The sequence below is a fragment of the Trachypithecus francoisi genome, unplaced genomic scaffold (genome assembly GCF_009764315.1).
Source record: "Trachypithecus francoisi isolate TF-2019V2 unplaced genomic scaffold, Tfra_2.0 Lachesis_group5, whole genome shotgun sequence".
Classification (NCBI taxonomy): domain Eukaryota; kingdom Metazoa; phylum Chordata; class Mammalia; order Primates; family Cercopithecidae; genus Trachypithecus; species Trachypithecus francoisi.
This window is the reverse complement of record NW_022681470.1, coordinates 70,147,965-70,163,626: the sequence shown is the minus strand read 5'-3', so window position 1 is coordinate 70,163,626 and position 15,662 is coordinate 70,147,965. Positions and strand designations below refer to the sequence as shown.

At 36.6% G+C, this 15,662-nt stretch overlaps 1 protein-coding gene across 17 annotated transcripts in view; it reads right to left on the bottom strand.

The window, feature by feature from the left end:
* RPS6KC1 (ribosomal protein S6 kinase C1) overlaps positions 1-15,662 on the bottom strand; it is a 218,266-nt gene that overhangs the window by 141,712 nt on the left and 60,892 nt on the right. For 16 of the 17 annotated variants that reach the window (XR_004434345.1, XM_033199771.1, XM_033199778.1 and 13 more), the window contains one exon: positions 6,385-6,478. Coding sequence is in view for 7 of the 17 variants with exons in the window: in XM_033199767.1 (XP_033055658.1) it covers positions 6,385-6,478 (94 nt within the window). In the remaining 10 variants the exon portion in view is untranslated. Of the gene's footprint in view, positions 1-6,384; positions 6,479-15,397; positions 15,559-15,662 lie in introns of those variants that run through there. The other variant, XM_033199777.1, reaches the window with a different exon arrangement.

The window sequence follows — 15,662 nt, the reverse complement described above, 5'->3', positions numbered from 1 at the left end:
GTTACAAAAAAGAACGTTTCCTTTGAAGTTTCACATTTTTATAACGTTCTTGGGTCATGTCTATGGTTCCTTGAAAATGTATGAAAAGAGCATCAGAATATCTCATACAGATCTGGTAAAACAACAAAATAAGCCCAGAAAACAACACAGCAATCTTAATTACAACCCTAATACTGCTATTTTATCATAATAAAGATCCATTGCTTGGCTTCATTTTTTACCAAATGAACTTTGTACTCTGCTACTCTCCATAACTTTCTCTAGACTCCAGGATATCAAGCCCATTACCAGTATGCAAGTAGCTCATGCTGAATTTTCTATACCAAATACGCCTTCTCCCTGCCTCCTCTCCATAAAATGGAATCTCTTCATAGTTCTGTAAGTGCTATCAAATACCTGGAGTACCTTAGGCACATGGCTAAACTTCTCTGAAATTCAAACTCTGTATTGTAAAACAAGACATTTATGTATATCATTTCTAATGATTCCCATAGCATACCATGATAATCTGCTATTTGTCCCACCTAACCCCCAAACTCCTAATATCCAATATTATCCTCAATAGCCCTAGAATTTTTAAGAGTCAATATTTATCATCGGTGTCATGTGTATAATTTACACACACTGGTACATTCTCATTTGTGATTATCTTGGGGAAAAAAAAAATGACCTATTCTTTTTTGTCAAGCTCCACTACCAAAGAAAATTCAATTAGGGGCAGAGAATAAAACTAAGTTGGGTAAACAAGCACATAACAGAAAACAGAAATCTCTTTCAGCGGAGTATGCAAGAGATATTCTAATACACATAACACCAAAGGGCCTAGAAAAATGCCAGTAACAAGATTTAGAGTTCTCATGGTGCCACCTAGTGGACATTTGCACTTAATTTTACTTTTAATTTTTTTTTTTTTTTTTGAGACGGAGTCTCGCTGTGTCATCCAGGCCGGAGTGCAGTGGCCGGATCTCAGCTCACGGCAAGCTCCGCCTCCCGGGTTCACGCCATTCTCCTGCCTCAGCCTCCCGAGTAGCTGGGACTACAGGCGCCCACCACCTCGCCCGGCTAGTTTTTTGTATTTTTTAGTAGAGACGGGGTTTCACCATGTTAGCCAGGATGGTCTCGATCTCCTGACCTCGTGATCCGCCCGTCTCGGCCTCCCAAAGTGCTGGGATTACAGGCTTGAGCCACCGCGCCCGGCCACATTACTTGCACTTTCTATACATTTACATTTAAATTAATATTTAATACTTTCTATATTTTGTCAGCTTAAACTACACCATGTAGTAAATAGACTTTAAGTTTGTCTTGAAAATAGATTTATGTTATTAAGTAACCAATCATGTGACAAATATTCCTATTTAAAATAACCTTCCTCAAAGTGTCAAAGTTTAAATCTATTAAATGAAAATAACACAAATAATAAGACATAATAAATGGTATTTTGATACAGAAGATTTTTTCAAACTTAAATAACTATACACCTTTCCAATTAGACCAACCAGTGCTTTAAATATAATCAACACCATTCAATTTAACACAGCTTAATCACAATCTTCATGTCTACACATGGGAAAGAATTATTAGGTGACTGTAACCACAAAGACAAATTGAGTGATCAGCTTATTGTATGCAGCAGATCTTAAGAACTAATATTCTTAAATGTCTCCTGGAATAACAAAATCTACCCCCACCTGCCATCAGATAAACATACAAATCTTGAGCTTAATGTCATTTAAGGGATCCGTAACAAAGACCAGCAATAGATGCTATCCTCAAAATGTACATTTCATTTACTTTAAAATGGTTAACTCAAGACAGTTTAATAGATCCTTTTGTATCTCTACAATTGTTACAATAAGCATCTGGGGAGTTCTTAATCCACAATTTCCAGCCAAAAAAAAGTGGGGGTAGATTTTGTTATTCCAGAAGACATTTAAGTATATTCATTCTTAAGATCTGCTACATACAATAAGCTGATCACTGAGTTTTTCTTTATGGTTACAATTATCTAATTATTTTCTCTCATTTGCTGCATGAACCAGAAAAAATGTCCCTCCTCAAACTGAAAAGTAATGTGTTAGGAAGAGGAAATGACACAGGTTGCCACATGAGACTCTACCAACATCCAAGTCTCTGATATCGAGGCCAGCATGGCAGTGAAGCAATCTACGCCCTTCAAAAAGGCCAACAGGTGAGAGAAATATGTCAAGGAGCTCAACTGATAAGCACCGATTCGGGCAGGTTTCCACAAATGTCCTAGTAACTTCACAGCTAAATTTAATTCAAGGAAAAGACGTCAGTTGAAACAGACATAATGGAAATAAGATGTTAGCAACAAATTACATCTTCTTTCATCTTTGAAAAAATATAGTTTAACTTCTTTGAACAAAGGAGATCAAGAGTAACCAGGATTTCATTTTTAAAATGTAAAACAGTATTAACTTTCTGTTTAAAAACCTACTAAATAATTTCCTAATTTTTGATTTCATATTAAACAAAATATATTTACCAGTTTATCACCAAATTATTTTTTTACAAAACCTTAAAGGGGTTTCTCTATCCCATGCTACTACAAAGTAACCGTGATTTTAAAAAACAGGCCAGGCACAGTAGCTCACACCCATAATGTCAGCACTTTGGCAGGCCAAGGCAGGAGAATCACTTGCGTCCAAGAGTTCGAGACCTGCCTGGGCAGCATAGTGAGACCCCCATTTCTACAAAAAATTTAAAAAGAAAAATTAGCCAAGCATGGTTGCACCTGCCTGTAGTCCCAGCTACTCAGGAGGCTGAGGAAGGAGAATCACTTGAGCCCAGGACATCAAGGCTGCACCCAGCCTGGGTAACACAGTGAGACCCTATCACAAAACAAATAAACAGAAATCCAGATCTTCATGTTTTCCTCAGAAAACTTTCATTTCAAAGTATATTAGGATCTGTCAACTGCATTTTTAAGGTATTAACAAAAATAATGATCACTTCACCTCTACATCTTTTCTCTGAGAAGTGATCAACTTGCCGTGTCACTCTAACTATAACTAAAGAACATTGAAACAGCAGATTATATATTAAGATTTACCCCCTCCGGCTCACTCCACCAGCTAGCTAATTCACAAATATGAAAAATGACAATCCACCTTTAAAACACGGCTTAAAACAGTAAACTTAGAGAAGTTTTCAAAGGGTGAATCACTTCCTCACATTTTAGCTCTAAATCCAAAACTAAAGCATTTGTCACCACGATCCCTCTAACAACCCTCCATTTTGTGCATACCTGTGGGGCTTGGCTGGCTGCTGACTTTCCTGCTCTTTTGCTACTAGATGTTCCTCTCCCTGGTTGTCTCCAGAGTTTGCAGACCTTTTGGTATTAAGTATATCTTCCACTTTCCCACTATGCCAAACAACCTCAGGATATTTAAAAGCCATTTTCCCTCTAAAATAACAATGAATTTGCAAGCTGTCTGACACATTGATCTATCTGTATTTATCAACCTAGCATCTTTCCGCAGGATTAATTTGCCAGGCATACAACTTTTAAAGGGAGGGGAGAAAAACAACATAACCATTAACAGCATTTCCAGTTCCACGTTTTTCATTCTTCATGGATCACAGTGTGTTTCAGAGATGGTAACGTAGTTGAAAAACTAAACCACACTGACAGGATAAAATGTCAACATTCTTTTTAAATGTCATAAGTCGTTTTCCGTGTTTTTAACAGAAATGTTGGCCCCACTTTCTCTCATAAAAGCACATTCCTAAAAGGTAAATCCTTCCAAAGAAAACACATCTTTTTGAAACTTCAGAGGTAAACTCTGAAACAACTGCTTTAGGAAGGGTCACCCTTACAGCTCAATTTGCCTGAGGCTGTCCTGTGTCACGTTCGCGGCCTTGGTATAACTATTCATAGCACTGTCTATGATTCTCAGAAGTGTCCCAGTTTGGACAATAAACTACATGCTGACCCTGGCTTTAGGTTGTGTCTCCTTTAGCATTAATACAGCCATCTGTTCACCTTGAACAGCCATCAATATTTTAGAATACCATCCCAAGCAAACTCATTCCTAATAATTATGCTTCTCCCCTTCTGGCCTAGACTAGAGCAAAGAACAGAAAGATCTCTGCAGAGCTTGCATCCATGATTGCCTTACACTAAAATAGGCTCCCGAGATACTCTTCTCTCACCATGGTTGACTCCCACCTAATAAAAGAAGCTTACAGTAGGTATCAGAAGAATATAACTACTCCCGTATCACAAAACCTTTGATTCTTCTATCAAAAAAATAGAGAAAAGAAACATTCTGCATTTCTGACTATTGTACTCTTCGTTGAACACTCTCATAATTTTTTTTTTTTTTTTTTTTTTAGACGGAGTCTCACTCTGTTGCCCAGGCTAGAGTGCAGTGGTGTGATCTTGGCTCACTGCAACCTCCACCCCCATGGTTCATGCAATTCTCCTGCCTCAGCCTCCCAAGTAGCTGGGATTACAGGCACCAGCCACCTTGTCTGGCTAATTTGTGTATTTTTAGTAGAGACGGGGTTTCACCATGTTGGCCAGGCTGGTCTCAAATTCCTGACCTGAAGTGATCCTCCTGCCTTGGCCTCCCGAAAGTGCTAGGATTACAAGCATAAGCCACCATGCCCAGCCTCTCCTACAAATCTTTCTAACTCTCCTACTTGTTCTCTACTGGGTGTCACAGAATCAGTATGGAATCAAGTGGAAAATGTGTACTCCTCTTTCTCAGGAGTAGGGAAACTGAGGCAACAGCCAGCTTAGGTTATCCAGAAAAGTCACCTTCCAAAGAAACTAGTTCTATTAAAATCACATTGGGATCCCAAGCAGGGACTAGATTTTCCAAACCTTCACAAGGATCTCTGATTAAAATAGGTCACAAAAAAGATTATTTTACCACCACGCCCCCCAAAAAAACCCATAATAGATTATAAAGTAAAATTACTGTCAACAATGTTTTTCTATGACCCTGGCAGAATCAGGGTGGAGTCAAAGGTATTGAGAACTCAATGAAGACCCCTGGGCATGTGGGCCCTATGCATTACACAGAACACAAAGTTTAAATAAATAGATGTTAAGTCAATGGAAAGTACAATGAAAAACAATAAAAGCTAACCACTTCTCAATATGGTAGTACCAAAAGAAAAAAAATGTAAGTGCATCAGCCCACATAATAGATAAGAACATGTTGCTATTACCAAATCACGAAGGAAATTTACTGCAACAGATTTACGTCAGCGTGGCTGCTGCTGTATGACAGAGTACATACTCTCACAAAAATAGCACTACAATGAGATGATGGCTGCCTCATCCTCATAAAGCATCCTCCTCCACCATAAATTCTTACTGAGATAAGAAATACTATTTAGTCTATTATTTTTACCTTTAATAAACCAAACCTAAGCCAGCTAAAACAAATCTATCTACTTTGATTTTAAAAACCCCTCCTACCCGCCCCCAAATCTTTTTATAATACTGTAACCTTCCCTGAAAAAAAACTAGTTACAGAAATCCAAAGGCTGAAATGTACATATTTTAATCTTCCTATAAATTCAAGTGTGCCTTAATAGAGGAATAAAACAAGAGATTAACCATTCTTGAATGAAAGTGATTAAAATTTGATTTAGACTCATTTTATCTAAAAACATATCAAAAACACTAAAACTGCCTTAGGGTTTATTCTTTCTGGATAAATGACTAAATCTCTAAAGCCAGTCTTGAAATTAATTGTCTAAAAGTCAGATGCGCTAAAGAAATGAGTAAGGCTTTTTTCTTTCTTTTTTTTTTTTTTTTTGAGACAAAGTCTCGCTTTGTTGTCCAGGCTATAGTGCAGTGGTGCAATCTCGGCTCACTGCAAACTCCACCTCCTGGGTTCAAGCGATTCTTGTGCCTCAGCCTCCCGAGTAGCTAGGATTACGGGCGCCTGCCACCACGCCCAGCTAATTTTTCTATTTTAGTGGGGACAGGGTTTCACCATGTTGGCTAGGCTGGTCTCAAACTCCTGACCTCAGGTGATCCACCCGCCTCGGCTTCCCCAAGTGCTGGAATTACAGGCATGAGCCACCATGCCCGGCCAGGTAAGGCATTCTTACACTAGACAACACAAATTCAGAACTACTCATTACACATTTCATCACCTCTAAGATGCCATTAATTGGAGGATTATTTTATATACCACTAAGACAAAAAGCTGTCAAATAAATATGATATCACTGTACCCAATATCAGTGACGGTAAAATGTGAAGAAAAAAAGTATCTTAGAGTCAGTGAAATACCCCCACATTCCTATATACATCTGTGTTTTTGCAATGCAGATATGATTTATAGTCTTCTGCAATCAAAACCTTCGAAATGCAAAAAAATTAAAATCTCTTACCTTCCGCACTACATTCAGGAAAGGTATCAATGAGGGAATCCGAGTGAGCTTCAGCAGGACCAATTAACTCAGAACTATCACTAATTATTCCACCCTAAAAAGATAAGAGCAATTGTGCTTCATTAGCATTAAGAGCATAAACTATACTAAATTAAAAAGTTATCCCAATTAAGTATGTGTAAAAATTTACAGAAACGACTATACTAATCTATTAAACTAGATGACAAGTGTTTTCAAAAAAACAGTAGGTATATCAATATTGGTTCATCGACTGTAACGAATGTACTACACCAACCCAAGGTATTTAATGGCAGAAACTGGGGGCTGTGGGGGAAGAAGAGATACATGAGAAAACTCTGTACTTACTGCACAATTTTTCTATAAACCTAAACTGCTCTAGAAATAGACTATTATTTTAAAATTCAATAGGAATATTATCATGTTTATAATAATATGTTGTTTTTTATAAAAGTATATTATGTTAATTCTACCCAAGTACTCATTAAGCAAATGTAGAAGAAGAAAAAAAAAAAAAAACACGAACTAAAGAATATTGTTCAGTATCCTTGGGGACTGGTCATTTTAATTAGTGATAAATGATGGGCCATCAGGAATTCATTGAATTTTATCAAATTATACCCTACAACATATCACACAGCACCTCAGGTGATCTGAGAAGCCATTTAAAGTTTGAGAACCACTTGTATACAATATAGGTAAAACTAAAAAAAAATTAAGGTACTTTTAGTAGAGATATTTTTTAAAGATATAAAAAAATATAAAATTGATTTCTCTATGTGGCCATCATTTTAATTCCCTATTTAGGTTTGCAAATTCACGCCTCAAAAAGTTATCTTACTCTACATGCAGCTAGAGAATGATACCATCAGACAAGTAGTAGTGGTATGATGTTGTGCTATGGCTTTATGAAGTGAATGCTCCAATCACGATATAAGAGTTTATAATCCTTAAATAATTAAAACAATAGCTCTTCTGCTCCTTAATATCTTCCCTTCTACCTTCTACCAACAGTTCTATCCCTCCAAACACTACTAACAGAATAATAAAGCTCAAAAGAATTACAAGCCCCCATTTCCTCTCTACTTCAGCACAAAAATATTCAATGACTATCTTTTTTTTTTTTTTCTTTTTTTTTGAGACGAAGTCTTGCTGTCTCCCAGGCTGGAGTGCAGTGGCGTGATCTTGGCTTCCTGCAAACTCTGCCTCCCAGGTTCACGCCATCCTCCTGCATCAGCCTCCCGAGCGGCTGGGACTACAGGCGCCCGCCACCACGCCCGGCTAACTTTTTTGTATTTTTAGCAGAGATGGGGTTTCACTGTGTTAGCCAGGATGTTCTCGATCTCCTGACCTCGTGATCCGTCCGCCTCGGACTCCCAAAGTGCTGGGATCACAGGTGTGAGCCACGGCGCCCGGCCATCAATGACTATCTTTACCTAATCAGAAGTCCCTTCTCTGTCAACTTAATTTTAAGGAATAGAAATTGGAAATGGTCCCTCTCAAATTACCAAATTTTACTTCCCTGAGTGTTATGTGAACTAAAACTTTAAAAATGATTATTCTCTTTAGGAACAACAATTTGTATTACTTTATTCTGCCCTTTGTTACAATATTCAGATTACAGCTTATATTTGAACTTTTCTCCAAAAAGAGTATCTATTGTAGACTAAGTCATCTTTTAAACAACATCCAAACCAAATCAAGATTTTCGAGTATTCTAGAGAATGTTAAGAGACAAAATAAATTTTAAAAGAAAGTATCTTTCAACTATTAACTACCTCTTCTACCACTAGGTGTGCGATTTAAGTTACCTACCTATAAAATGTCTTCTAAGACATTATTTTATTTTACATATTTCATGCAAAATAAAAAATACAAAGTATTTACAACAATGTAGGCACTCAATAAATGTTTATTATTAGTTGACATAAGATCTTCCTGTAAGATAAAATTTAAAATGCAAAAAGAGTATCTATTGTAGACTAAACCATCTTTTAAACAACATCCAAACCAAATCAAGATTTTCAAGTATTCCAGAGAATGTTAAAAGACAAAGGTAATTCTAAAAGAAAGTATCTTTCAACTATCAACTACCTCTTCTACCACTAGGTGTGCGATTTAAGTTACCTACCTATAAAATGTCTTCTAACTAAGATGTTATTTTATTTTACATATTTCATGCAAAATAAAAAATACAAAGTATTTAGAACAATGTAGGCACTCAATAGATGTTTATTAGTTAACATAAGATCTTGTAAGGTAAAATTTAAAATGCAAAATGTTTTAGCTCATAATCCTCAATATTTTATTTACCTAGTTTAATAAACACTGTTATAAAAAATAAATAGTAAAGAACAAATATTTAATGAAACACAACAAAAACCATTATACAGGAACTAGAGGGATGTAGCAGTAAAATAATGCCACAATCCTAATTTTAAATTTCTAATTCAAAAATAACCTTTTGGGTGTTTCTGAGTATGCAGTAAAAAAATTTCACAGAAATTTTGGGATACATAGTATTTTTTTTGTTAATGAAGAGTCTAACAGGGAAGGACTTCTGGTATAGTGAAGTTAGGAGATCCAGCAAATGTTTTCCCCAAAAGGCAATTATAAATCTGGAGAAATCTGTCAAAACCACCATTTGAGGGCTCTGGAAACTGACTAAAAGCATAAAGCAAATGAAACAGTGGCTACTAAGAAACTACGGAACCACAGGTAAGAACTATGGAAGTCTGTGATGTTCTTGCCTCGGTTCTTCCCAACCCCCATGCCAGCTGGGTGGTGACAGTAATTATATAAAGGCAAGGCAAGTCTTGAAAACCAGCAGGTTCACTTTTGAGGAAGCTAACATGATTTGGATTGAAGTACAGAAAAAAATAAAAATCCACCCCAAATATTATTGTCAATAATAGTAGCAATCTCAGGGCCAAATATATAGCAAGGAAAAGTGATGGCTCAGCACACCTGAAGCTGCAGTCAGGAAAAGACCAGACAGCAGGGTGATCCAGAAAAATAACATAGCCACAGGGAGTCTTCATAAAGCTCACTACGCATCTATGTAGGGACCAGAGAGGGGTCAAGCTATCCACAAATACCTGGCAAACCATGAGACAGTGCACAGGCACAGAGGAAATTAGAGACTTCAGAGGAAAGTAAAAGCCAGGGCAAATTTTAAAACAGCTGAGACTTTGAAAACACATTTAAAAATCATCAGCATTAAAAGGAAAGCATACAATGCACAGGCATTTAAGCACAAGCAATGACCGAGCACTGGCTGACCACAAAGCTATGCTGACACAGGTCTAACCCCTACATAGCCTGGCTTAAAAATAAAATTAAAATTAAATATTGGGCAGAGATATCAGCAGTCACACACTTCACAGGAAATGGACTCCACAGATTTACTACGGACTAAACACACTAACAAAAAGTGTTAGTTACTAAACACACTAACGTAAAATGGCAAGAATCCTCAGGGAGAAAAGAACATCAGAACCTAGGGTTCTATAGTATATTATCCAAAATACAGATTTTCCAACAAAAAAAAAAATTACAGGACATACAAAGACACAGGAAAGTATGTGACCCAAACATGGGAGGTAACCAGTCAATCAAAACTATCTGTGAGGGGACAAAGATGTTGGACTTGGCAAAAACTTCAAAGCAGCTATTAAAAATATGTTCAAATTATCACAGGAAAACATGATTAAAGAATTAAAAGGACTATGACTCATGAAATAGCAAATATAAATAAATCAAAATTCCTGGGTTAACCTTCAAAACATAAATATATGTGGCCAGGCACGGTGGCTCACACCTGTAATCCCAGCACTTCGGGAGGCCGAGGAAGGCAGATCACGAGGTCAGGAGATCAAGAGCATTCTGGCTAAAAAGGATGGTCTCTACTTAAAAAAACCCCGTCTCTATTTAAAAAAAAAAAAAAAATTAGCCAGGCATGGTAGCGGGCACCTGTAGTCCCAGCTACTCGGAAGGCTGAGGCAGGAGAATGGCGTGAACCCGGGAGGTGGAGCTTGCAGTGAGCCGAGATTGCACCACTGCACCTCCAGCCTGGGTGGCAGAGTGAGACTCTATCTCAAAAAAAAAAAACCATAAATATATGTACACACATACACACCCTCTAAATCTCTAATAAAAAAAAAAAAAATTCCCACCTAAATTCCACTCCTAGTATATCTAAGAGAAACAAAAATACATATCTGCACAAGAACTTACATGTCAATATTCATAACGGCACCATTCATAATAGCCAAAAGGGGAATAATCCAAATATGCACCCACACACATTGTAGATAAACAAAATGTGGTATATCCATAGCCACACAAAGGAGTATTATACAATCACAAAATAGAATAAAGTACTGACGCATGCTACAACATGAATGAACCATTAAAACATACTACTACATGGAAAAAAAAACACAGTTTCATTCAAAATAGCATCATAAGATTAAAATGCTTACAAATAAGTTTAAGGCAAGAAGCTCCAGATTTATACCCTGAAAATAAAAAACATTGCTTAAAGAAATTACAGAATATTGGGCCAGGTGCAGTGGCTCACGCCTGTAATCCTTGCACTTTGGGAGGCCGAGGCAGGTGGATCATGAGGTCAGGAAATCGAGACCATCCCGGCTAACATGGTCAAACCTTGTCTCTAATAAAAATACAAAAAAATTAGCCAGGCGTGGTGGCGGGCGCCTGTAGTCCCATCTACTCGAGAGGGTGAGGCAGGAGAATGGTGTGAACCTGGGAGGCGGAGCTTGCAGTGAGCTGAGATGGCACCACTGCACTCCAGCCTGGGCGACAGAGCGAGCCTCCATCTCAAAAAAAAGAAAAAGAAATTACAGAATATCTAAATAAATGTAGAGTCATTTCATATTCATGTATTGCAAGATAATATTGTTAAAATGACAACTTTCCCCAAACAACTACAGATTCAATACAATTCCAATCAGAATTCTGAGGCACCAGCCAAAATAGCTCAGCTGGGAGAGCATCAAACTGGAGGATTTTAGCAGGTGTTTCCAATACCTTCGGCCAGGTGTGGTGACTCACACCTGTAATCCCAGCACTTTGGGAGGCTGACGCAAGAGAATTACTTACGGCCAGGAGTTCAAGACCAGCCTGGGCAACACAGTGAGAACTTGTCTCTACAAAAACTTTAAAAATCAGCTGGGTGTGGTGGTGCATGTTCCAGCTACTTGGGAGGCTGAGGTGAGAGGATCCCTTGGGCCCAAGAGCTTGAGGTTAAAGTGAGCTATTATTGTGCCACTGCATCCCAGCCTAGGTGACAAACGTGAGACTCCAATTCTTAAAAAAAAAAAAAAAAAAAAAGGAAAATAATAAAATAATTTTAAAATTCTATGAGAACTTTTTGTTCACATGGATAAGCTGACACTAATAATTTTTACGGAAGTTCAAATAACTCAAAACTGTCATAACAATTTTGAAAAAGTAAAGTAGGCAAACTTACACTAGCTGACTTCAATACTTAAAAAGCTACAGTAATTAAGACAGTATCGTATTAGGATAAGAATAGGCACATAGATTAATAGAACTTATCAATAGTCCAGAAATAAGTAATCATATTTACAGTCAATTTATTTTCAGCAAGAGTCCCAAGGCAATTCAATGAGGATAGTCTTTTCAACAAATGATGCTCAGAATATTAGATATACACATACCAGAAGATGAATTTAGACTGTTCCTTCACACCATATATAAAATGAACTAAAAATGAATCATAGGCCTAACTGTAACATTAAAACTTCTAAAAATAAACACAGAAGAAAATCTTCATGATCTTGGCATACTCAAAAAGTTCCTGGGTATGACAGGCATAACCCAAAAAAGAAAAAAAATATATAAATTATACGTCATCAAAGCTAAAAGCTTTTGTGCTTCAAATGACACCATTAAGAAAACTAAAAGGCTACACAGATTGGGGAGAGAGTATTTACAAATCACTCATCTGATAAGACTGTTTATACAGAATATATTCAGAACTCTTACAACTCAGTGACAACCCAATCAAGAAAATGAGTAGATTTTAATGGACATTTCACCAAAGATATATGAAAAAAGCATAGGAAAACATGCTCAGCATCATTAGCCATCAGGAAACTGAAATTAATACTATGGTGAAATACCACTGCACACATGCTAGAATGGCTACAGTTAAAAAATCAGACAATACCAAGTGTTGGTGAGGTTGTGGAACAACTGGTAAGTTCAGACATTACTGGCTATTTTCCATTTGGAAAACAGTTTGGCAATTTCTTAAAAACATAAACTTATCAGAAGACCCAGCAATTCCTCTCCTCAGGAATCACCCAAGAAAAATGAAAACATACATCCACACAAAGATTTGTATGCAAATATTCACAGTAGCATTAGTCATAACAGCCAAAATGTAGAAACATCCAAACATGTCCATGAATTTATCAATGAATGAAGAAAATGTGGTATTATCTATACAATGAAATACATTTCACAACATAAAATAACAAAATACTGATACATAACATGAATGAAGCTCAAAAACATTATGCTAAGTGAAAGAAACCTATATACATATGTTGTGAACAAAACGTTCATATACTGTGTAATTCCATATATTTGAAATGATGAGGAAAGGCAAATCTACAGACAGAACAAGGTGGTTGCCCCAGGCTGGGATGGGAAAGGGGATCACCATAGCAAGCAGATACAGAGGTGAGGTAATGGAAATGATCTAAAATTGGATGTTGGCCAGGCACAGTGGCTCACACCTGTAAACCCAGCACTTTGGGAGGCCAAGGTAGGCGGGCCACTTGAGGTCAGGAGTTCAAAACCAGCCTGGTCAACATTGTGAAACCCTATCTCTACTAAAAATACAAAAATTTGCCAGGTGTGGTGGTGCACTCCTGTAATCCCAACTACTTGGGAGGTGGAGGCAGAAGAACCGCTTAAATCCGGGAGGCAGAGGTTGTGGTGAGCCGAGATCCTGCCACTGCACTCTATCCTGGGTAACACAGCAAGATTCCGTCTCGGGGGAAAAAAAAAAAAGGAATAAAATAAAATAAAATTGGATGTTGGTGACAGGTGCAAAACTCTATAAATTTACTGAAAATCAGTGAATTGTACACTTAAAATTAGTAACTGTACTAATACTAATAAATAACCAACCAGTGAAGAGTATGGGATGGAACGGTATAGATAAAACAAGTTTGGCAATATACTGATAATTTCTGAAACCAGGCAATGGGTCATAGAAGTCCATTATACTATTCATTCTACTCTTATATATGTGGTTTTTTAAAGTAAGTAAAGTTTTGTAAGCAAGTGGCTATATGGTCATTTGCATGTGGCATCATCAATGTCTCTAAAGAGAAAAATAAACTATGATACTATAGCACACCCTGTGAATTAGCTACCCCAAACCTTCCCCGCAACCTTCATCCATGATCAGAACTAGAAAGCTAAGAGTCACCTTCTCAGACTCCTTCAAATTAAGGATGGGCATGTGACCCAGTTCTGGCCAATGAGATGTAAGAAGGACTATCTCTAGATCATGTTTCTGGGAAAGCTTTTAAAAACTGGCATGTTTCTTTTGGACTTTTGCCTTTCACACCCAAACCCAGAAACCTATGTCATTGATGACATTACTGAGCTCTATACCAGCCCTGGACTACCTTCCTCACTCACCATCTTGTCATATGAGAAATAAACACCTTTTTTTTTTGTTCAAGCTAATGGAACAAGTTGTGTTTTTGTTTTGTTTTGTTTTGTTTTTTCTTGCTTGCTTTATTACCTCTATTTAAAATGACTGAATACCACTGTTGTGATATTCTCAAATCAGTATGCTGTTCCTGCCTAGCACACTGTTAAAGATAGTTCTAAGATACTTTCCAAGATTAGTTTGACTTCTCTTAAACTGTCCAATCTTTCACAAACCCTGAAACTGACAGTCTCATTTCCCAGTGACTTCCAGCAATGATTACAATCACAAATTCCCAGATCCAGAAGAAATAACAATGAACACATAACTTTTACTTAAATTGTTTAGTCTTCAAAAGGACTTTCGTAATCCCTAATTTTTTTTAGCCATATGGCATGTGGTAATTTGCACGACAGCTTTTCACAATTTCTATAAAGCAATATTCTTGTTTAATAATAAAGTCTTTTTCCATAAAAAACATACTCCCTGACACATAGAAACAATTGTAACAAAGAATAGCAAAGAGCTAAATACTCTATCAATTTGACTTGGCCTTTATCCTAAAGATCTGCATAGGGCCATAGGCAGAAATCACATTTATTATCTCAGCCTAATTTGCAGAATGGTGAAAAATTAAGCAACATGGTCAATCATCACAAATGTTATTTTTACTCTTCTATTACTAACATTATTTCTATTACTGTAAATTTGCAATGTCTTTCAAAAGAACTTTCTTCAGTAGATGAAACAGATCATAAAAAATAAATTCCTGGGTGACGAAGCACTGGCAAAAATAAATAAATAAACAAATAAATAAATAAATAATCTGTGTAGATCCACTAAAATCAGAAAAATTAAATATCCCACCTTTCATACATATCACTGGTTACACAGTCTAAGAAATTTAACTTATACAAGTGAGTAGATTTTAGTTAAAGAAGTAAAAACAATTACAGCACAATCACTTAGATTTCTTTTTTTTAGAAGGCTAACTCAATGCAACAGGAAAAATGTGGTAATTAAATACAATGATATCAACTGACAACATACACCGATTCAGTTCAAAATAAATTAGAAAATTATTATTAAAAATGGTGAAAAAAATAGAAAACTTAAAAGAAAGCATTACATGTCTAGGAACTTAAAACACTAATATCTAATGATCTCCAGCAATATAATTTGCACTGGTCTGCTCTCTAAAACTGTGCAGTTTTATATTTTTGTTATATCTTTATACAAGTCAATATAATTATAACAAATTTAACATAGACTTACGGTGGCTTATATTCCAAGAGTAATCTGCCACTGAAAGACCCTTCAAAAAGTGAAGGTAAGTACTGGAGTTTCATGATACTTCATTTTTTTAATGTATTTCAATTATGACAGAGTGAGTTAAATAATCTCTAAGCTCTTTGCACCAATTTTTTAAGATCCATGAATCAAAAATACTTGGGAGTGTGAGGCAACAGGAGGCTTGAGCCCAGGGACTCAAGGCTGTAGTATGCCATGATCACACCTGTCAATGGCCACTGAACAACAG